At 57.5% G+C, this 23,048-nt stretch overlaps 1 protein-coding gene across 1 annotated transcript; it reads left to right on the top strand.

Annotated features, from left to right (window-relative positions):
• Positions 1 to 3,091: 3,091 nt before the first annotated feature.
• Positions 3,092 to 4,741, top strand: TMEM270 (transmembrane protein 270). Its single transcript, XM_061152281.1, has 3 exons — positions 3,092 to 3,163; positions 3,820 to 4,239; positions 4,445 to 4,741. The coding sequence occupies exons 1-3, from the start codon at positions 3,092 to 3,094 to the stop codon at positions 4,739 to 4,741; spliced, it is 789 nt and encodes a 262-aa protein (XP_061008264.1).
• Positions 4,742 to 23,048: the final 18,307 nt, after the last annotated feature.

The raw sequence follows: 23,048 nt of genomic DNA, 5'->3' as shown, positions 1-23,048 counted from the left end.
ATCACCAGCAGTTCCCAACATGAAATCCGGGGACAGCATCAAGAACTGGGGTTTCCAAACAAAAGGGGAACTGACTAGAAAACCAATTAGACCGGGCACGTGATGCAAAGAGAGCAGAGCTCACAACTGTGATGAATTTCCTCTGGCCTCAGAAATGGTGAGAAAAGACAGTGCAGTCAAAAAGGGGTTTGCCGGCACCACGCCTGTCTTTCTCATTGTCCGTGAACACCATCAGAAGAAGGTCACCTTGGATCCCACCACTGCCACCAAATCTGTTAAAAGTCAAAATTCAATTGAGTATGGGGAGGGAGATGGGAGGGAATTTCAAAAGGGAGGGGACATATGTATACTTATGATTGATTCATGTCGAGGTTTGACAGAAAACAGCAAAATTCTGTAAAGCAATTATCCTTCAATAAAAAATAAATTAATAAAAAATTCAATTGAGTACATTTGTACATTTGATGATCGAATTGGCTTTATTCAATAATCTTGAACAGTCTGCATCCCACCCAGCAGGTAGAGAGGAGCTCCAAGGAGCGGAACAGCAGTACAAAAGGGAGGCTTTTATAGGCAGGAGGAGGGTGGGACAAGGAAGTTAGAGGATGAATTATTTCAAGTCAGGTCACCTTCTCTCAGAGGAAAGCAAAAACTCCAGATGAAGTGGCCTAAAATTCCACGCCGGGAGAGGTTGAAATTGCAATTAAGATAAATATTAAGAACTGGGCTTCTCTTGTGGCTCAGCTGGTAAAGAATCTGCCTGCAAAGCGGGAGACCTGGGTTCGATCCCTGGGTTGGGAAGATCCCCTGGAGAAGGGAAAGGCTACCCACTCCAGTATTCTGGCCTGGAGAATTCCCTAGACTGTATAGACCGTGGGATCGCAAAGAGTTGGACGCTGAGAGACTTTCACTTGCTCACTCACTCACATTAAGTCCTGGTGGGGCTTAGCACAAGTGACTCCATGTTGGGCCTGTTGTTTCTTTTTAACACATTATTGACTGGGGGATTTTTGTAGAAATTAATGCCTGTGGCTAGTGATTTGTTGTTGTTCAGTTGCCCAGTCATGTCCAACTCTTTGAGACTCCACGGACTGCAGCACACCAGGCTCCCCTGTCTTTCACCATCTCCTGGAGCTTGCTCAAACTCATTTCCATTGAGCTGGTGATGGTGATGCCACCCATCTTGTCCTCTGTCGCCCCCTTCTCCTCCTGCCTTCAATCTTTCCCAGCATCAGGATCTTTTCCAGTGAGTCGACTCTTCCCATCAGGTGGCCAAAATATTGGAGCTTCAGCTTCAGCATCAGTCCTTCCAATGAATATTCAGGGCTGATTTCCTTTGATCCCCTTGCAGTCCAAGGGACTCTCAAGAGTCTTCTCCAGCCCCATAGTTTGAAAGCATCAATTCAAATGTGGGCATTTAAGTGTGGACGTTTATTATTACAAAATCAACTGATTTGATAAAGATAACCATCGTATTTTAAAATAACTTAATACAAATACAAGTTAAAATAACTGTAATTCTTTTTAAAAAATTAATTAATTAATTTGAGCTGAGTCTTAGTCGCAGCATATGAGATCTTTCATTTTGACATGTGGGATCTAGTTCCCTGACTAGGGATTGAACCCAGGTGCCCTGCACTGGGGGCACAGAGTCTCAGCCCCTGAACCACCAGGTAAGTCCCACTGTGATTCTTTTGAATGCAAACTAATGGTCACCCAAAGAAGAAATAAACCCTCCTTGCATGCTCAGTCGCTCAGGTGTGCCCAGCTCTTTGCGACCCCATGGACTGCAGCCGGCCAGGCTCCTCTGTCTGTGGGGTTTTTCAGGCAAGAACACTGGAGAGGGTTGCCATTTCCTTCTCCAGAAGGGCACTTTATGCTCTACCCAGACGGAATTGTTGGAATCATGCTGTTCCTTCTGCCCATACCACCCCCCACACTTCCTCCTCCGGAAAACTCCCACCCATCCTTCAAAACTTAGCTCAAGGAGGCCTTTTTGAACCCCAGCTTCCGCTCAGGGCTATGGTGTTGGGGGACTGTAGAGGGTGGTGGGGGAGGGGTAAGAGCAGCGGACGGAGCCGAGGGACTTTGCACCCTCCTCGAAGTGGACCCCAGCTGTCGCCCCGGGAGAGGAGACAAATGGGCGAACGGGACCCGTCCTAGGCAGGGGTCACCTCTGACCTTCCAGGGACTCTTTACGGCGAGTTGTATCTTGCACAAGGGTCGTCGCGGAGAAAGGGGGCGAGACATCAATTGTGCCCTGCACTCACCGGCCACCAGAGGGCGCGCTTTTTAAAAAATGTCTAAACGGCGTGAGAGCCTCATCCTTGCCGCATCTCGGGGCACCTGCTGGGACCCGGACAGGAAAGCATCGTAGGAAAGGCTGTGATCAAGGTTCTGGATTCTCCCAGAATTCTAAGACTTTGACTCTGATCCACGGCTTCTAGAAACCGCTCTTCCATGCAGCCTGTGGCCGCTGAGGGGTCTTGCTGAGCAAATTGCCCGCTTTCCCTCTCTGAATACCTCTCTTTAAGACCCTCTGAAGCCTTTTGTGGGCACATTTTCTCTCCCCTGCCCTCCTCTCAGAAGCCACTGACACACCACTCGATTGGAGAATAAAGGTTACAGCTGACTTCTCTGCTTTGAGATGGGACCAAACTTTTAGCAAAATGCAAGAAGGATGGATGGGGGTTAGGTAGGAGCTTTCAGATTTGGGCTGCTGAGGCTTCCATCTGCCTTCAAGCGTCCTGTCGCCCGCGGCCCTGGGACGAAGATGTCTATCTCCCAGGTCTCTGGTCCTTCAGGGTTTGGAAGGATGTGGGAAGGTACAGCATCTTTGTTCTGCCTTGGCTGCCTGTGCCGGGCGGACCAGAAGTTTGTGGAGTTGATGTCCCCGGGAGCAGTCTCCCAGCAGGAGGGCAACAGGATGTGGAAGACAAGTACCCCAGTTCTTGTGCAGCGATGGGGCAGGAGGCAGGGAAAGGGAAGACTTTCGTGGCAACTGGGTCCCCACGGTAACTTGGTCCCCACCCTGTGGTGTCTGTGAGGTCACCCTGCTTCTTCCTCCGGAGAAGGGAAAGGAGGGCCAGATATGGAGGCCGTCCCTCCGGTCAGATCCAGCCTCTCGGGGACTCTGCTGGTGGTGGTGAAGCTGTCCACACTGGTGAGGGGTGGGGGGTTGGGGGTTGGGGGCCGGGGGGGGCGAGGACCAAAGCTGCTGCTGGATGCTGCTGGTGAAACAAGGTGGCTGCCCCCCTCCTGGAGTAATCCCATAGCTTTCAGAAGCCCCACCCTCAAGCCGCAGAGCCGCAGAATTTTCTCCAGAGGGTCACTCCCATGGGTTAAGCGTTGACCTTCCCACCAGTCTTTTTCAAACGTGACCTTAGTCTGGAGAGTGGTAAATAACCATTGAAACCTAAAGGAAAGGGAATTCCCTGGTGGTCCAGTGGTTAAGACTCTGTGCTTCCCCTGCAGGGGACATGGGTTCGATCCTTAGTCGGGGAACTAAGATCCTGCAAGTCACCTGGTGTGACCAAAAAAAAAAAAAAAAAGAGAGAGAGAGAGGAAAAAAAAAAAAACCCAGTGGAAAGAAAACCAAATATAATATGAAACACCTACTAAAGCTCCCTCCTGAGGATGGAGTCCTTCCAATTGGACAGATAAAGATCAACCTTGGGGTGGGGAAAACTGAGGCCTTGAGAAGGGGAGGGCCCTGCCCGGGATGGCCTGGCAGCCCCACATGCACCAGAAAGTCTGGGACAGGTGGGCCCCCGCGGCAAGTGAGTAGCAATGGGTGACGACGGTCTCCTCTTCCTGTAGCTGGTCCAGAACCGGGCCCATCTCTACAATTTCCTGCTCCTCAAGATCTTCCTCTTCAACCACTGGCTGTCGGGGCTGACTCTGGAGGCCCAGGGGTCCCACCCACCCCCCAAGATCACCGGCTGCCCCATGGGCCGGGTTCTCCGGGCCGGGCTGACACTGCTAGAGGTCCCTGTGTGCCTGGCGCTGCGGGTGCCCAGGCTGGTGTGGGCAGGCCTGCTGGGCTGTGCCCATGCCTTGGGCCTGGCCCCGAAGTGGCTGGGGGTCTGGGAGCAGCTGGGCCTGTCTGCGGCCACCTGGACGGACCTGTTCCTGTCGTGTCTGCACGGCCTGATGCTGGCTGCCTTGCTGCTGCTGCTGCTGGTCTGGAGACTGTACCGGAAAGCCCAGTGCTGCAGCCTGGGCCGGCTGCCCAGGAAGGTGGGTGAGGGCGGCGTGGCTGGGCCGGGGGGTGGACAGGGCAGACCCGGGACACTGGGCCTGGGCTGGGCTGGGCTGGGCTGGGGAGGGTAGACCTGGGACATTGGGCCTGGGCTGGGCCGGGGGTGTCGTGGGGGTGGCCAGGCAGCGTGGCATGTGAGCTCCGGATAGCCACCTGCCCATCCACTTGCCCCACCGCCCCCAGGCTCTGCTGGAGAACCGCGTGGTGCGGAGGTCACTGGCGCTGCTGAAGAGTCTGTACTCGTGGGTGGAGAGCACGCTAGCGCTCACCTCCTGGCACCTGGCCTACATCATCACCTGGACCACCTGCCTCGCCTCCCACCTGCTACAGGCCGCCTTCGAGCACACAGCCCAGCTGGCCCAGGCCCAGGAGGCTGAGCCCCAGAAGGCCTTGGGGCTCTCATCTGAGCCCCCACCCCCTGGGCCCCCAGCCCCCGAGGCCAGGCCAGTCCTGCCAGAGCCTGGAACTCCTGGAGAATAAATGTGTCCCCTGTGCCTCCCCTGTCTGGTCTGGCCTGGGGCCTCACTCTCAGCCCTTCTTCTGCACTGGGCTGGAGGGGTGTGCACGCACTCACGCGTGCATTTGTGTGGGTGCATGTGAAGTTTCAGCCTTCCCAGGTGGCTCAGTGTTAAAAGAATCTACCTGCCAAAGCAGGAGACATGGGTTTGATCCCTGGGTTGGGAAGATCTCCTGGAGGAGGAAATGCAAACCAATCCAGGGCTCTTGCCTGGGAAATCCCACGGACAGAGGGGCCTGGCAGGGTACAGTCCATGGGGTCACAAGGAGTCGGACAGGACTTGGTGACTAAACCATATGTGCCCCAGGGCTTCCTCTAGGAAGGAAATCACCTTCTGTGAGCGCCTGGTATGTGCCAGGTAACCCTCTCAGACATCTGATAAGGAAAAAAACAAAACGAGAAAACTATAGCCCACCAGGCTCCTCTGTATATGGAATTCTCCAGGCAAGCATACTGGAGTGGGTTGCCATTGCCTACTCACGGGATCTTCCCAACTCAGGGATCGAACCCAGGCCCCCTGCATTGCACGCAGATTCTTTACCATCTAAGCTACCAGGGAAGCCCCCTCAGTCACTTGATACACATAGTTTTGTTTAAATCACTTACCAGCGCAGACATCCAGATGAGATTGAGCCTAGAAGCTTGAACATTCATTCCCTTGGTCCCAGAAGTCAGAGCAAGAACCAGCACTGGACCCTAGTTTTTTTTTTTTTGTTTGTTTGTTTCCTAGAACCCCTCACTTCATCTGGGTCCATGCACCTGCTTCCTGAGACTGTTGATGCCCAAGTTTTTTAGGGACGATGGGTAGTTAGAGACTCTGGCCTCTGGGGGGTGCCAGGGCCTCACATTTCAGAGATTTAGAAAATTCCTTTCAGAAAGGAGTTATTCCTGAGCCAGTCTGCAGCTGGCCAGTGCATCCGTTTATACACTTGGTCACTCATTTCCCCACTCATCCATCCATCTGTCCACTCACCCACCTGTCTGTCTCTCAGCCTGTCTACCTGTCCATCAACCCTGCCTGCCTGCCTGCCTGCTAAGCCGCTTCAGTCGTGTCTGACCCTTTGCAACCCCATGGACTGTAGCTCCCCAGGCTCCTCTGTCCATGGGATTCTCCAGGCAAAAATACTAGAGTGGGTTGCCATGCCCTCCTCCAGGGGCTCTTCGTGACCCAGGGATCAAACCTGCATCTCTTACATCCCCTGCATGGGCAGGGTGAGTTCTTTAGCACAGCGCTACCTGGTAAGCCTGTCCACCCAACTCCACACCCACAAATACAACCACAGATCCATCTCCTCCAGGAAGAGGGAAACACCCAGTATCTCGGCCCTTGGCCCCAGCTGCCCAGGTCCTGCTCAAGGGCTGCGGATGCCGTGGAGGCGTGCTCAGGCCGCAGCGGGTCAGATCCCCCATTCGCCACCCTTGGGGCAGTGCTTCTGTGAGAGGAGCAGAGAGATGGTTTCTCGGGAGTTAGCGATCGCTCTGTGCTCATTCCCAAGCCCGGGGGTGATGAGTGTGGGAAGACATTCCAGAGAGCTCTGCTCTTCTTTCCTCTCCTGCGTTCTGGCTCCTAGAGAAGTTAGGGCCAGATTCCTGCCCCGCCTCTCATAGAAAAACCTGCAGATGGCCCGGGGGTGGATGTGGGGTGAGCTTCCAGGCCCTTCTTCTGAGCCTGAGGAGCAGACTCGGCCTGCCCCTGGCCCGATGACTCTGAAGGGCTCCCATCTGGCCAACCGGGCAGAACACCTGTGAGGGGGGTCAGCGCAGCTGGGATTCCGGAACTCGCACCCAGCGCGCAGGGAAAGCTGAGTGCAGAGGTCTGTGAGCTCGGCCCCCTGCTGAAGGTGGGGGCTGGGGGTCGGGGAGGAGGCCCCAGAACTCGCCTGGGGGGCTGCCAGGGACCAAGATGGCACTGGATAGGGCTCTGACCATGGGCCTGGGGTGCTGGCAGGGAGGGAGCAGGTGGAGAGGGGCCTCAAAGGCCGAGAAGGGAGGGGAGGTGGCCAGTACCTGTGCCAGCTGGGGAGAGAGGACCGGAGCCAGGATGGAGTTGGGAATGGGCTGGAGGCTTCGACCAGTGGTAGGGCCCGTGGGCAGTGGATGGGGAGAGTTTTGTGCAGTGGGGGGAGATGAGGGTAGGGGCAATTTTTTTTCTTCTAAATTTTTTTTTTTTTAATTACCACAAGTACAGAGATGTTGAGAATTCCCTGGTGGTCCAGTGGTTAAGACTCTATGCTTTCACTGCCAGGGCCCCGGGTTCAATCCCTGGTCAAGGAAGTAACATCCCACAAACCCCATAGTGTGGCCAAAAAAAAAAAAAAAAAGGGACAGATGTGTGAAGGTAAAAATGTTTCCTTGTCTCTGGTTCTAAACTTCAGAGAAAGAGAGTCAACTGTGTGTGGAATATCTTTCTAGTCGCAATATACATGCAAACCTGTGTGCACACACACACAGCCCACCTACAGCCACTGATGGGGTGCCATACTGACGTACTGATGGGAATCCATTCACATTATACGTGTCGCTGGGTGTCCCCTCTGGGTCTCGGTTTCCAGGTCTATGCAGCGTCGGGTGACTGGGTGATCCTGATGAAACAGCCAATGTCGGGGGGGTCCTCAATATCCTGGACACCCCAGCTGGGAGGAGGTCACCTGTATAGCTCTGATAGGTCCTTGCTTGCTTAGTTGCTCAGTCATGTCTGACTCTTCGCGACTCCATGGACTGTAGTCTGCCAGGCTCCTCTGTCTATGAGATTTCCCAGGCAGGAATACTGGAGTGGGTTGCCATTTCCTCCAGGGGATTTTCCCAACCCAGGGATTGAACCCGCATCTCCTGCACTGCGGGCAGATTCTTTACCTGCCGAGCCATAGGTCCCTGGACATGAGCTGAGATCTGGCTCCATGAATGTAAGTGCTCCTGGGCCATCCAGGGACCCTGGTAACTCGGCACTGGGGCTTGGGAGAAAGAGGAGGAAGGCGTGAAGATGCCCGTGGCTTTTCCTCGAAGGCGGTGAGAAGATCAGAGGCCCTGGGGTCAGACAGGCTGCAGTTTGAACCCTGGACTGACCCCCTCCCCTCTGCATGACTTCAGGCAAGTTCGTTAACCCCATGAGCCTCAGTCTCCCCACCTGTGAACAGGTACAGCTGTAGCCTTGGGCCTCACAGGGCTGCGCTGAGTCTGCGCACACACTGTACCCCACCAGGCCTGGAGGGACAGTGCTGGGAAACCCCAATCTCTCTCTCTCTCTCTCGGGCCTGCGGCCTTCCCAGCGCCACGGGGGGCCTTGTTCTGAGGTCTGGAGGGCCAGCGGGCGGGTCTGTCTATCTCAGGCCTGAGAGTGTGGAGGGGCCCTGGCCTGCTGGAGGAAAAACAAGTTGGGGGGCGGTGGCGGTGGGGTGCGAACAGGGTGGGGGGAGCTGGCTGCAGGGCTGGCCAGCAGCTCCACGCAATCTGTCTGCTATGCAGTCCCGGGCCTGGCCTGTATTTATTTATGCTGAGCGTGTATTTATATCAGCCCCTTTCTCATTAATAGGGCAGGAAATGGCTGGAATTGTTACATACCTGGCGGCCCAGGGGTCCCACTCGGCCAAGACACACAGGGCCCTGGCCGCCCAGCCACGATTGTGAGGGGCCCTCTCCTCAGTCCCAGGCCTCCGTCCCTGGCCTTTCGTTGACCCTGCGTCCACCCCCACCCCCGACCCTTGCACGGAGCGCCCATCTAGGTCCTTGGGCTCCTAGTGATTCCCTGAGCCCACTGCCCTGGGAGTCGGGCTCCTTTTCAGGCTTCTCCTTGTCCCCAGGAGGGAGAGTGATGTTGGAGGCTGTCAAGGTGCGTCTTTGAGGATGGGGGGCGACGTGTGTCAGTGCTGGGCAGGCCCCAGGCAGAACAATGAGAATATGAGAAACCAGGGTCCCCTGAGTTGGGGATGGGATGCTGGAGCCCCGGGGCAGGGGTCTGACCGGAGGAAGAAGTGATGGGACGCGAGAGGGCCCTTCCTGAGGCTTGGGAGTTGTCCCAGGACTCTGCGGCCCAGCAGGCAGAGCTGCCTGTAGGCTTGGACAGACCCTGCCACCCGAGGGGGTGTCCCCGTGCTTGCCACCCAAAGGAGGCCCAACGGGGTGGGGGCTCACCCGGGCCTTGCCTCCTGGGCTACCCTGGCTACAGGAGGCTTCCCTGCTCAGGGCGGGCAGCCCCCTCCCCGGCCCTCCATCTGCACGCATAATCAGGCCAGTGTCTCTCCCCCAGGCCCCAGCTCTTGGGCGTGGGCCCCAGGTGGGGCTGCTGGAGCAGAGAGGTGCGGCCCCCTGCCCAGAGCGCTCGCCTGACACCCCGTTAGCGCCTCTCGCCTCGGCCGGCTCTCCCCGCTCCGCCAGCCTCCCCGCTGACCGTCTCTGGGCTGCTTCACCAGGGCAGGGTTAGAAGGCATCTGCGGGGTGACCAGCAGCCGTCCAGGGCCGCTGGACGTGCGTGCGCACCCCGCTCTCCTCCGCTCGGGCCCAGAGGCCGCCTCTAGGCTGAGCTTCCCAGAAGCCACTGCGGGCAGTGGGTCTGACCTCTGACCTCTACCCACTGGGGCCGCCATGACTTCCTGGCTCAGAGGCCAGAGCCGGGGCCCCTGTGCAGACGCGAGGACTGAAGCTTAGAGGGCCTTTCCCAGGGCCCACCATTGGCCTCCGTCCTTGCCCTCTCAGCCCACTTGCAGGGTCTGTGGGAAGGGGTGGGGAGGGGGCGGCTCTGGACATCGAGGAGGGGCTGCCGCAGGGGTCTCTGGGACTGACCTTCTCTGAGATGGGGAGCCCACACCCTGCACCGGAGCTGTGGGGAACTGCCCTGGCTGGTAAGGGGCCTGTGCCCAACTTGCATATGGTGGTGCCCAGGGAGAGGAGCGCCTCTTTCAGCTTGGTGGCTGAGTGCCTGGGGTTGGCCGGGGTCCTTTGCCGAGCTGAGCCCCAACCCTGCCACCCCCTGGGGAGCAGCACCATCTGCGGCAGGAGGAGGCTGGAGGACTGCGTCCTCTGAGTCTCCTAGGCCTGGACCGTGTCCCTGCCCACCCCGCGGACCCCACCTCGAAGGTCAGGGCCACGCCTCCTCCTACAGCTCCCCCAGGGATGCCCAGGTCAGCCCAGTGTGTGGCTGACAGCGTCTGGGGAGAGCCTGGCCTCCAGCCCTGGAAACCGCACCACCCACCCCCCTCCCCCAGCTGCCTGTGGTCGGAGGGACTCGAGACCCTTTGTTCCCACCGGGGGTCCCGCCCGTCCCTGGCTTGCATGACCCTGGGCTCTGTCCTTGCTCCCGAAATGAGGCCGGAGCCTCTGGGCTTGGTAGTTGCTGGGTCAGGGTTCTGTGAACCCTGAATCCCCCAAGGCCCAAGGGCTGGAGTGGTGGGTGGGCTGGAGCGGATGCGAGCAGAGAGGCCCCTTGGCCTAACCCTCGAAGCTCTAGGCCCCTGGGCCCCCGGGGTGCTGCCGCGGAGTCCCACAGTCGTCCTTTGCTCAGACTGCACACATCTGGAGCTGTGTCCCATCTCCCCTCCCCACCCAGGCCCACATCTGGAACCCAAAGCCGGCTCGCCAGCTCAACATGGAGCATCTGGGCCCTGAGGAGCCTGCTCCCAGGTTAATGCAGCCCATCTGGCCCCTGGCGGCCGCTCTGGCCCATCTGCAGGCTGCAAGTCTGGAGGTTCCGAGCCCCATGGCCATCCCCTCGCCCCACGCCTGGCGGGGTCTGGAGTCAGTACTCTCTGGGGTGCCCTGCCCTGAGGTGGGTTTCCTATGTGCAGAGGCCCCCCCCCCACCCCCACCTCTTCCTTTCTGGATATCACAGCTCCCAGGGCTTCTCCTGGGGGCTGCCTGGGGAATAGCTGAGTTGTGACATAATGTGGACACACGTCCCCTGCTAGGAGTGGTGACAGCTGCCACTCTGCACCAACTCAGCCTGCAGGCTCTTGGCATCGCTTGAAAGAGTCTCCGGGGCCCCCCGGCTCGCCTGCCTGCCCAGCCCCTCCCGGGGAGCCTAGGGTGCTGCAGGGTGAGCCACCCACGAGCTGATGGTGGAACTTCACTGGGTCCCTGTCACGGAGTACACCTCACACGATGTGCCCACCTGTCACTTCCTTTCTAACCCCGTCTCTGCCAGTACCTGTTGTGGCAGGATGCGCTTAGACGTCTCCCGGAGGCCCCCGACTCAGAGAAGAGAGCCTGGAGAGGCAGGTGGCTGAAGGGCATTGGCGCCAGTCTGCAGGAAAGACCACCTTGGGGTGAGGGGCTCGTGGGGCAGAGACATGGCATGGGGCTGTGAGGGGAGGAAGGCAGGTCTGGGTTGGAGGAAACCTTCCAGCCGTGGGAACCGCCCAGCAGTGGCCTGGACTGTTCCTCCTCAGTGTGGGGCATGACGCTTCTGACCTCATTGGGGATGTGGTACCCTGAGGAATGAAAGCAGATGGGATTCTCACGGGATTGTGGTAGTGAGCTCCCCATCACAGGAGGGGATCCAAGCTGGCAGGGCTGCTTACCATCAGGAAGATGGCGGAGGCTGTTCTCACCAAGAGTTCAAAGCTGTGTTAGATACTTTTCCATCACTATACTCCAACCCTGTGATTCCAGGCATCTAGGATTCTGAGACTCAGCCGCCTATGACATGAGGCACAGTCATGGGTGGAGGCCAGATATTTGGCATGGAAGGTGGCGGGGGGAAGCAGGGGAGAGAGGCGCTGGGGACGCAGAGAAGTGTTGGCAGCCTGTGCCCTAGGACTGAGGGCTTTGCCACCTCCCCGCCCTGAATGGCCTCAGCTCTGGTGCTGGCCTAGCCTTTGAGGCCTGGGGTGTGAGCCCACAGCCCGCCGATTCTGCAGCCTGTGGTCAAGCTTTATCAGAGCATCACTGGCACCAACTGAAAGGAATCCTTTATAGCCATACGTAGCCTCCAGCCCGGAGGCTCTGGGAGCAGTGGGCAGTTTAGACCACAGAACTTCAAGCCTTCTTCCGTACCTCCGTACCCACGGAAAATTTGAGTCAACAAACATGCAAGACAGAGACACAAATAAAAAATAATGAGGGTTAGCATTTATTGAGTGTTCACCCTGGGCCAGATACCGCCCTGAGGCCTTTCCTGGTATTAACTCATTCCAGCTTCCCTGGAATGAGGTACTGTTGTTATTACTAATCCATTTTACAGATGGGGAGCCCGAGGCTTAAGGTCCACTCAGCCATTGGATGGCAGAGGTGGGATCCAAGCCGGGTGGTTTGCCGTCCAAGTCTGTGTCCTTCCCCACTCTCACTGCCACTCTGCAAGTGGGATGGGTTGGGGAGACAGAGAGCGGGTGTAGAAAGGAACTGGGGGGGAGGGTGGGGCCTTAGGGTCTCTGAGGCCTGGAGAAGGGCTGCGGCCATGCCCAGCCCAGAAGGAGAAGCAGACCAGCTGATTTACAGCGGCCTGTTCCCCAGAACTGCCCCAGGCCTTCAGATGAGGTGTCAGGCATGCAAGGGCGGTCCCCGGCCTTGTCAAGCCTTCCAGACTCAGAGACAGTCTTTTCGAGGGTGGGAGCTGGTTCCCCTGATTCTTCTAGAAGGCGGGAATATCAGGCTGCTGGGGCTGTGAGGGTCAGCCCTGAGCCGACCTGCTCTGTGGCCAGCGTCCTCGGGGTACCCCTGCTCCCGAGGTGGGGCCGCTGTCTGGAGGGTCACCCGGAGCTTCCAGGGCTGCGGGTTGGGGGTCTCCATGGATGTGCATCTGTGTGTGCGTGTGGGGAGGCTTCCCTCAGTCCGCCTCTGCCACCATCTGACCTGCCAGAGGAAAAAGCAGAGAGAAGGAGAGGACTTTCTGGGGCCAGGGGTGTCATTGCTGGACAGCCCAGACTGACCTGCCTTGTTCCACTGATACTTTCTAACAGCCTCTCCCACCCGGAGCCCTTTGCCCTGTTTGGGCGTGGACACGGCAGCCGTCCTCACTGGGTACCTCCTTTGTTCCAGGTACTGTGGTGAGGACACGGACCATAATGTAATACTTCACTTAATTGCCACAACTTTGGCAGCAGGGTGTTATCCTCACTCCCATTTTACAGACGGAGAAACTGAGGCTCAGAGAAGGCAAATCCCTTCTCCACACAACTGACAAGCGATTCAAATCAAGGCCTATCTGACCCGCTACCTCTCACTAAGCTCCTAATTCCCACCCCTACCAAGAGGGCTGGGGAGACACCTCCCTCAAGCCCCCAGACTCCTGGGGTTGGGCCAGGCATCCCAGAGCTCCAGCCCGACACACCCCCCCATTCCCTAGCTGGGCTGGCTTCAACGGGCCTTAGCCTGGCCTTTGGGGACTGGCCGAGGGCCAAGAAGGAAAACAATGGGAGAGAAAGGAGCGGAAACGCTCTGGAGGTGTGGGAGGGGAGAGAACCAGGCCGGCAGGGATTTTGGACACGCTGGGTCCCCGAGTCCTCGGGGCAGGGGGCAGCGGTGGGGGTCAGCGTGCCCAGACCCTGCTTCCTGTGTGCGTTTGAGGTGTTCTGGCCAGACCCTGCATGGGGAGGCCGAGGAAGGAAGGAAGGAAGGAAGGACCCACGCGAGTCCCACCCTGTGGTCTGAGGAGCAAGCTGCTGCTTGAGCCTGGACAGCAGCTCCTCTGCCTCTGAACAGGCTGAGCGCGTGGCAAGAAAGGGAGGTGGGCTCAGGCTGCTGGACCCCTAACCGATCCAGCTTTCCCCCTCTCGCAAGGTGGACTTCCAGTGGCCCCTCCGGGGCCAAACCCTGGGGTGCTGCCCTTTGGCATCCCTGTTAACTTGGGGGAGAGCCCAGGTCAGCCTGAACCCAGGTCCCTTTTTTTTTTTTTAATTTAATTTATTAGACTGTGCCAGGTCTTTGTTGAGCCATGCAAGCTTTTTTAGTTGAGGCATGTAAACACTTGGTTGCAGCATGCGGGATCCAGTTCCCTGACCAGGGATTAAACCCTGGCCTCCTGTGTTGGAAGAGCAATGTCTTAGCCACTGGACCATGAGGGGAATCCCAGAAACCAGGTTCCTTCTGCCGCCGCTTGTCAAGTTTCCAATGCCCTGACCACCGGCTCTGTGTCCGTCCTGGTGCCCAGGACTGGGTCTGTCTTAGCCTCGGCACTCGAGATAGGAGATTGGTTCTCAAAGTGGCCTCGGACCGCTGTGACCCTGCAGCCTCAATCACTCAGGACCCTCAGCTTGACCCCCAGGATGGCAGGGTTCAGCCCTGGTCCAGGCGTCCAGGTGGAGCCCAGGTTCCCACCTGCGACTCTGCTCCGTCTGGTCAGCAGCCCCCAGCGGCTGGTCTGAGGGATGCTGAGGCTCTGTCTCTACCGTCTCACTTGGGGGTGTCCCTGTCTTGCCCCCCCATCCCAATATCCCCTGGCCTCACTGCAGGTGTGTCTCTCTCCCCTGGGAGCTGCTCCCAGCCCTGGTGGGAGGAGCAGCCCTCACCATTCACACCTGGGGGAAAGGAGATACAGATGCTCAGGGCGCTGGGGGACCTGCCTGCCTCCTTGTTCTGCCCCCAGCTCCCTCTCTGTTTCCTTCCTCTGAGCTGAGGTTTGGGATGAAGGGCTTTGACCACACTCGCAATCCACGCACCCTCTGGGGGACTCCCGGGTGCCCGGCAGGCCTTTGGTGCCAGGTACGTGGAGAGAACCCTGGTGATGCTGTTAACAGCTTCTGGCACTTCAGCTCACTCGCTTCCTGCTTCTGGCCTCAGTTTTCCCCTCCGAGGAATGGGGTTGGGCTTGAGAGGTTGACAAGGCCCCTCCAGTTCTTGCTGGAGTGAAACCTGCCTCTCGTCCTTGTGTCCAGGGTCCCCCATCCACCCACGCTCCCCAGGTCACAGGGCACCCTGTGATTAGTCCCCAGTGTGGGCCTGGTCCCCGACAGAGAGAGGGAGGGTCTTCCTGCCTCACCCCTTCCCTCTCTCTGCAGGGCCAAGAGGCAGGGAATTTGTGAGGGAGCCGAATCCTCCAGACAAGACAAACCAGGCCAGTCCACAAACAGGCGACCAAAACAACAAGGCGAGATTTCGAAACCCAGATTCAGGGAAAGAGGCCACTCGGAGCCTCTCTCCAGGACAGGGGGCGGTGAAATTGGGCCAGGCCTGTGGGTCAGAGCCGGCCTGGCCCGGACTATTTTTGTACTGTCTGGGGGGTTGGGGCTGATGAAATCCCAGCTGCGTTTCACCAAAACACTTTCCCCTTAAGCCCAGGGCTCCATGTGGCGCAAATTCATTGTCACTTAACTCATCACTCAGGGCTCTGAGCCGCACCCCTCCCCCCTCCCAAGAAAGACAAAAACACACAGTCTCTGGCCCGAGGGGGGAGGTGGGCGTGAGGGGCTGCGACAGGCAGACTGGCTGTCTTGACCTGAGCTGCCCTGGGCAGGCGGCCGGCCCCTCCATCTTCCTGCCTCCTTCCATCTCGGCCTGGGCTTCCTCAAAGGCAAGCTGCACACGAGGGGTGGGGGTCGGGGGGGGCAGATGGGAGCCCGGGGTCACTGACATCTTCTTTTTGCCCCATGCACCCGGTACTGGAAACAGGAAACTGATGAGCCCTGCGGGTCTGTGGGCAGGAACCGCTACTTCCCCACCGGGGCGGGGTCACCCCGTGGCGGTGTCCCGTGCAGACGCGTCTGGGCCAGCCACACAGGAGATTGCAATCTGCTTTATCTCCTTGTTGCTTTGCATGTTTGTTGACTTGTACCTGGTGTTCTGCTCCTCAGGGCGAGGGGAGAATCAGACCGGATGGGAAGGGCTTTCTGGAGGGGAGGTGCCTCCAGGGTTTTATCAGACACTGCGGACAGAGACCTCTGCTTTCGCACCCTGCCCTGACCCCTTGGCTTCCTGAGCTGGTGGCCACGGCCGCGGGTGCGTGTGGCCCTCCCTAGCCCGTCCCACCCCCCGTGTTCGCTGGTCCCTCGAGCCCTCATTTGAGCGGACACCATTCTGGCTTTTCTCAGGAGGAATTTCAGCTGGGACCTGCCATCTTATTGCATTCTGGGGGGCCTCTCTCTCTCTCCTCCTAGACAGTGGGCCTCTCCAGGGCAGAGTCAGGGGTGATCTACCCCAGATCCCCAGTGCCCAGCCTGGGGCTTGGCCCAGAACCCAACAAGCACATGCTTGTTGAATGAATTAATACATTTCTGAAGTCACATCAAAGTGCTATTTGTATTATCTTTAGGCCAGATTAATCCAGAGCCTGGACTCTCCAGATAAATATTGACAATCTGGCTTTTGTGTATCCTGCAGTCGGGGACAGAGGTCCCTTTCTTTTTTTCTTTTGTTTTTTTATTTGACTTTATTTTTTTTTATATTTTCTTTTTATTGGAATATACTTGCTTTACATGGTTGTGTTAGTTTCTTCTGGACAACCATGTGAATCAGCTATATGTATACATACACCCCCACCCCCGTATACATATACCCTGCCCCCTCCAGCCTCTATCCCACCCGCCACCCACCCCCCTCCCACTCCCATCCCACCCCAGAGCTCCCTTTCTGATTTGGGCAGGAAGGAAAAAGCTCCCCGTCTTTAGAGGGAGGTGACCCCTGAACTCTCCTCTCGCCACCTTGGGGATGCCTGTGACCCCCCTCTGCTCTGGTAATAACCTCTCTGCTGGTTTCTGATCCCCAGACCGAGGGGGCCGCAGGGTGGAGCTGGAGAATTTTGCTTTCCTGGGCAGGGTCAGGCAGTTCCTGAAGCAGCGGAGTTGTTTGGGTGCAAACATTTCCCTGTATTGTCCGGCTTCAGAAGGCAGCCAAAAGTCTAGGCGGGAGGGAGGGAACTATAGCAGAATTTTCCTCCCCTCTGCCCCTAAGAAGACAGGAGCCTCAAAAGCTCACAGGTGGGGGTTGGGAGGTCGTCTCAGGCCCTGGAGGATGCAGAGGAACAAGGAGACAGAACAGGGGGCTCTGCTGGGCAGGACAGGGAGGCAGGTGGGTTGGTCTTTGATTTGTGTCCAACCAAACGATGAGACTGTACCTGCCCCAGAGGATGCTGGGAGATGCGGTCACTCCCTTGCAGGCTGGCTTTTCCAGATTAGCCATGGTTTTCTCTTCTGATGCAGCAGAGGGCCAACCTCCCCTCTCGGCTAAGCTTGCCCCCTCCTCCTGCGGCTTCTGTTCTTTGACCTCTTTTCTGGGGTCGGTGGCTCTGGAGGTGGGGCCTTCTGGAGGCGGAGACAGGGATGCCCACGCAGTATGTTATTTAGGTCTCAAAAATGCCCCAGTTACAGATGGGCAAGCTGGGGTTCAGCTAGTAGCTGGGAGGGGGAGACCCTAGAGCCTCCTGCCACTGCAAGGTCCCGGTGCCCCACCACCTGCCCCTGCAGATCTCCAGGGTCCCTGCTCTCTCTGTCTTGGGGTCTTTTAATTAGAAGCCCCCTCTCCCCCCACCCCCAGCTTCTGCTTTCCCCCCCAGGAATTCCAGAAAGAAGTTCCTCTGTGTCAAGATGGCAGTGGGAAACGTCGCTTTGCATTTTGGGTGGTTCCCAAATGATGCTCCACAGAATGTTCTTTTGGGAGAGAAAAAAAGGTTCTGGACCCGATAAGCTGGAGAGACACTGGATTTGACAAGTCAGACAGACTTCTCTCTCGTGGGACTTCTCAGAACCTTAGTCTATTTTGATCTACTAAGAAGGGGCTTCCCAGGTGGCTCAGTGGTAAAGAATTCACCTGTCAATTCAGGAGATGCAAGAGATGCGGTTCGATCCCTGGGTTGGGAAGATCCCCTGGAGGAGGAAATGGCAATCCATTCCAGTGTTCTTGCCTGGGAAGTTCCATGAACAGAGGAGCCTGGCGGGTTGCAGTCCATGAAGTCACAGAGTCGGACATGACTAAGCAAGTACACGCATACACCGGTATGCAGTTTCCCACGCTTATTTGATATTAGTGCCTTTTTTCTCCAGGAAATCTTTCCTAGGACAAGCGGGACATGCTCTGGGCCATGCAGATTTTGAGGGCATCTCTGGGCTTCTTGGTCTTCTCTGATGTTTCAGACAGGAAGGAATCTGCCTGCCATGCTGGAGACCCAGGTTCAGTCCTCGGATCAGGAAGATCCCCTGGAGAAGGGACCCAGCAGAGATGGTGGCTGTGGCTAAGGATGCTTCTTTTTTCATGTTGAGTGGGAAATGGTCAACGTTGGAGGAAGCTGGCCATGGAGGTTCTCTGGTGTCAAGCAAGTGGAGATCTGGTCACATGAATCGCCTGCTCTTCCTTGGTGCTGAATGGAGAAGAGCTGGCAGGTGGACAGAAGAAGGAGGTAGGGACAGACCTTGTTTGTCTCACTAATTTCTTCTGAAAATATGAGTCATGATTCGGTCAACTGTGACCAAGTTTGGGCAAGACCCAGGCAGTTGGGAAGCCGGGAGGATTTCGCTCATCCAGTTTGTGTGAAGTTCTGGAAAGGGCAATCCCAACTTCAGCATATATCCAACTCCAAGACCAGATTTGGGGACAAGTTACCAGGGATCTTACCAAGTTACAGGGATCTTATCTCCCTGTCCCCTCCTGACAGCTAGAGTCCCTAGACTCCACGGGCAGGCTCAACTCTGCCACAAACTCTGGGGCCGGACGTGCCCTCGGTTAGGGCATTTAAGAAGGAGCCAAGTTCAATGTCCAACCTTGTGTCTTAGTTCTAAAAACAGAGGCTCAACTTTGCTCCCAGGGCCCCTCTCATCAATTCTTCCTTGCATGAGAGACTTGGACCCCAGCTGTATGCTGAGGACTCTCTTGCCTGCTGTTGGATGTTCCCGGCTCTGCCCTCTTGCTTGGTTCCCAGGTCCCAGGTTCCTGATGCTGAGTCCCATGGACCTGCTGGACCCCTTCTTCCCGTCAACTCTGGCTCCCCTTTGCATCTCCCAAGTCCCAGGCCCCAGGGCCTCTGGATGGGCTTTCTGCAGGTAACGTTGTTTCAGAGCCCGCTCCATCTCAGAGGGAGTCCAGCCACTCCGTCCTCTCTTCTTCCAGTCTGCAGTTCTCTCGGACACCAGCTGGGCAAAAAGGAATCATTTGACTCAAGCCTGGGGATAAGACCAGGCCTCTTGAGACTCACTCCACTCTCTTGTTCATTCATCTGGTTACGGATCATTTCTATCAACATTTGTGGATTTGTGGACTTAAGCAAGGTCACACTCTGAAGTCAGTGGTGCTCAAGCTTGAGTGGGCAGTGTAGGCCTATGGGACTTATTAAAAAAAACAGGCTGTGGATTTCATAGATCTGGGGTGGGGCCCAGTCATTTGAATTTCTAACAAGTTTCCAGGTGATGTTGATGCTCTGAGCCTGGGGACCACAGTGAGGACAGGCTGAGTCGTTGTCAGCTCTCAAAGCCTACCTGTAGACTAGCTTATCGAGCCATTGAAACCAGAAGCTCCCCCAAGAGAGGGCTGGGTGGAGCGAGGCTGTGGACCTGAGAGGGGAGATGAGGCAAAAGACAGACAGAGGCCCATAAAGCTGGTTGGGGGCACAGAGGACGAGTCTTTCTCTTTCCTTGGCCGGGCTGGGCCTCGGAGCTCAGGGTATGGGGACAGAGGGAGGCAGGCAGGCCTAGGAAGTCTGGGGCCCTGCTGAGCAGAGGCTGGGATTCGGCCCCGGCCCAATGCACCTGACCCGTGGCTCTGGGAACAATGGCTGGCCCGGCGCTGCCTGGCCTGCTGCCTGGCACATCTCTGTTTTCCTTCCCAGCTCCCATCTCCCCATCCTCTCCTCGCCTGCTCTCTCTCCGGCGGGCCCATCCTGTCCGCTGGAGCCTGGACAACACATTCCTTCGTGCTGATCTTTTCCCGGCGGCTGCAAGCGCACGTTCTCACAGCGAGGCGAGGAGAGTGGCCAGGGACTGGGGTGAGGCAGAAGGGGGCTCAGGCGGGCCTCCCTGGGGCCCTGGTTCCCACATTCAGAGACCAGGAGGCACCTGGTGGGGAGAAAGGGGTCCTCCAGGACCCAGCCAGCCCGGGGAACTTGGACTCCTTCCTCCCCAACCCTGTGTATCCTGTTATTAGATGAGGACCAGACACTGGGAGCCCCATGCATAGCCACCCTCTGTCGAGAGTGGCCCTGATCCAGCTGGCCCCGGGTATGGTCTGTTCCCCGTGGAGGAAGGCTCAATGCATGGGGGAATCGTCCCTTCTGGAACAGGCCCTCCCCAGGGCAGGCCACCATTCCTGCAAGTCCTGTATTGCCTCTCCCTTCTCCATGCCTTCTCCATAAGTGATCCCAACCATTCAGAGGGACCTGCTGTCCAGCCCAGCAGCAGAGGAGGTGGGGGCTCACGTCCTGGTCTCCCTGGAGTCTTTCCTGGGCTGTTTATGCCACGCCAGTCCTCTGCCTTGGGACCAGGTGCAAGGTTCACTTTTGGGGTCAGGGTCAAGATCAAGGTTTAATTTGGGATTGAGATTAAATCCCCCAAAGCTCAGTCTGAGCTGGGCTCAGGTGTCAGCCTGTATTTCCGGTTGGAGTCCAGTCTGAGAGCGGAGTTGGGGTTTGATTGGATGCCAGGCTCAGTCTGGGGTCATGGCTAGGCTTAGTCTAGGGTGGGTATTGGGGTCACTCTGGGTTTGGGGTGAAGGCTTGGACTGGCATCAGACTGGGCCCTCAGTGTGAGGGCTGGACCTGGGTGTTGAGTTGACTGAGGCAGGTACCTGTTAAGGGTGACCCCTGGCCCCTCCCCACCATCTCCCTTCCCCCAGTGCCCACCCCTGCAGAGCTGTTTCCTGATTCCTGAAGCCTCTTAAAGGGTCCAGAGGCAGAATGAAGGCTGGAACCCAGCTTGGGTGGCTGGGGAGAGTGTCCAGTCTGGCTCTTTTGTTTTCTTTTAGCAAAATGTACCCCCAATGCCTGGACTGGACCCAAGGACACAGAGGGTATCACACAGCCCCTCGGGCCTCTCTGGGCCTCAGTTTCACTGTCTCAGAGGCTCAGTGTTGGGGAGGTGAGCTCCAGAAATTGGATACCTTGGGCAGCTATGTCAAGGGGTTAGAGGAAGGAGGGTGGGGCGGTGGGGGGGGGGGACCACTTCAAAAGCTCTGGCCTGGAGCAGGGCAGGGAGGGGAGCTGACCTGGGCAGGGGAGGAAAGAGGGGTTGGCAAGGACAGTTCTTCCTGGGACCCCACTGGGTGAGGGTCTGTAGCGCAGGAGGCATCTAGGGTCCCTTAGTGGCCAATGGTGCCGCCTCCTCTGGGGACACGGAGCCTCCAGGACAACAAATTTGGCTTAAAGGTTAGGGCTCAGGGGTGGGGTCAGTAAGGAGTCCCAATGCTGCTGCTGACGCCCGATGCCCTGACACCTGCCCAGTAGGTGACCCCTGCACTGCTCATCAGCAGGGCCCCCCACCACCCCCACAAGCTTTCTGGGCCCAGGAGGACAGGTCAGAAGACCGGGGCTGCCCCCGGCCTCTGGTCCTTCTCTTGCCTTTTCAGCTCGGGCCCCTAATCCGGCCTCCTTCTGTCGAAGCCGCAGACACAAAAGAGAAGCCCCGATTGACGTCAGGCGAAGCATTCATAGGGCCTCTGTCTCTCCCAGAAATTTGGCTCCGGTGACCGGTGTGGATGTCTGTGGTTTTTAAAAGGTGAAAACGGCCCCTAGCCCTGCTTCTGCATCCCCACCGAAGCCTGGCAGGGGATGGGCAGTCTTGGGGAAGGGGGGCTCCGGGGTCCTGGTCCTACACCAGGGTTGGGTTGGACTGGTGAGCCCCTTCCCCTCTCTGAGGTCCCCTCCCCAGCCCCCCCCCCAGCCCTCTCCCCTGTCTCCCACTCACTTGCAGACCCCGACATCCCATGCTCCCCTGTGTCCCCAGCAACTCCTGCCCCCTGGCCTCACTGCCCCTTCTCCTTGCCCCCAGCTCCTCTTCCTGCCAAGGCACTGACCCTTCCCATGCCAAGGGCCCACTGCCCAGTGTTCCTGGGGGCTACCTGGCTCATGGATCTCTGGGTACCTGACACCCCCTACACCAGCCCCAAGCCTGGACATCGTAGGTGCTCAGTGAGACTTTGCTGGCTCAGGTTGGATGAATTCCTCCTGAAACCTCCGTCTTCTCTCATACTTTACCCCAATTTGATGTGGCTATTTGAACCACTGATTTCTGGAAACCATTCTGTGCCCCAATCAAGGGCTGCTGGGAGGAGCTGAGGGAACCAGATGGCTGTTGTGCCCTCGGTCAACCTGACCCAGATCAGCCCAGGGGTGGCCCCTCCGTGCAGAGGGCTCTGATGGCCAGGCTCCCTCAGGGCCTGCACACAGTCAGCAGGCCAGGCCTGCCTCCTGATGCCAGCCCTGGGCACCAGAGCCCCCCTCTTGACATCGAGGGGCCCACAGTCCAGGATGGATGTATGAGGAGAGAAGAAAAACTCAATCTCTAATTCTTGCTCAGAGCCTTCTCGACTTCTGCTGCAGCCTCAAGGCCACGGACAGCTGTATGATGACTCCTTCCGTGGGCCAATGGCCCCAGCTCCGTGGTCAACCTGACCATGACCCTGCCTTACTTAATCCCCTTGGTCTCCTATCATTTATGGAACATCATCCAAGCAGCTGACGCCAGCCACCCACACCCATACTTTCTATTCCCTGTCCATTCATCGCTCCTTGGCTCCTGCCAGGACTCTTCATGTCTCTGAGGCTTTACCTGGCCCCTCCTCAGGCCTCATGTCCCAGCTAAGACAGGGATCACCTATACTCCTGCCCTCCCCAGGCACCCCACTAGAACTGGAGGGCTCCTGAGTGTGGTCAGGATCTGGGAGCCCCGGGCTGGTCTTCAGAGCAAAGCGGAGTCACTGTGTGATCCCATTGGAGCCAGCACCCTTTGCCCCCTTGTCTTCATTCGTGAGACCACTGAGGCCTGGAGAGGGGAAGTGACCATCCCAAGGTCACATGGGCAGTACAGCTCACCCTCTGATTCTTCTTTGTGATTTTTCTTTGGTTGATCTATTGCTCTCTCCACCTGGGATCACTTGACTGGGCTTCACAGAGAACCCAACTATTGGGGAAAGCACCTCTCCCAGGAGGCCTTCCCACAACTCCCCAACCTTCCAAGCCTTGGACCCTGCCTGCTGCCTGGCGTGGTACCCAGGACCATCCTCATCGGAATCTCACCTTCACCTCTGTTGCTCTCTGACCATGGGCAAACCTTTGTCTTTTTTTTTCTTCTGAAACCCCAGTTGACCTCATTATAGAACCAAGACATTGAACTTGTTGATCTTTGAGGCTCTGCTGTTGGAACTAGGGGTTGATCCGGCAGGCTGGGCCCAGGGTCTTGGTGGCCTCTTGCTGTTGGGACGAAGTGTGGCAGG

This window comes from Dama dama, chromosome 10 (genome assembly GCF_033118175.1).
Source record: "Dama dama isolate Ldn47 chromosome 10, ASM3311817v1, whole genome shotgun sequence".
Taxonomy (NCBI): domain Eukaryota; kingdom Metazoa; phylum Chordata; class Mammalia; order Artiodactyla; family Cervidae; genus Dama; species Dama dama.
The sequence above is the reverse complement of the archived record's forward strand: the minus strand, read 5'-3'. Positions and strand labels throughout refer to the sequence as shown.

Bases quoted from the DNA above. Each gene is read 5' to 3' on its own strand.
- TMEM270 (XM_061152281.1), top strand. From the start codon at position 3,092: ATGGAGGCCGTCCCTCCGGTCAGATCCAGCCTCTCGGGGACTCTGCTG. The intron at 3,164-3,819 runs GTGAGGGGTGGG...CTCTTCCTGTAG, and splicing joins TGGTGAAGCTGTCCACACTG to CTGGTCCAGAACCGGGCCCA. The intron at 4,240-4,444 runs GTGGGTGAGGGC...CACCGCCCCCAG, and splicing joins TGGGCCGGCTGCCCAGGAAG to GCTCTGCTGGAGAACCGCGT.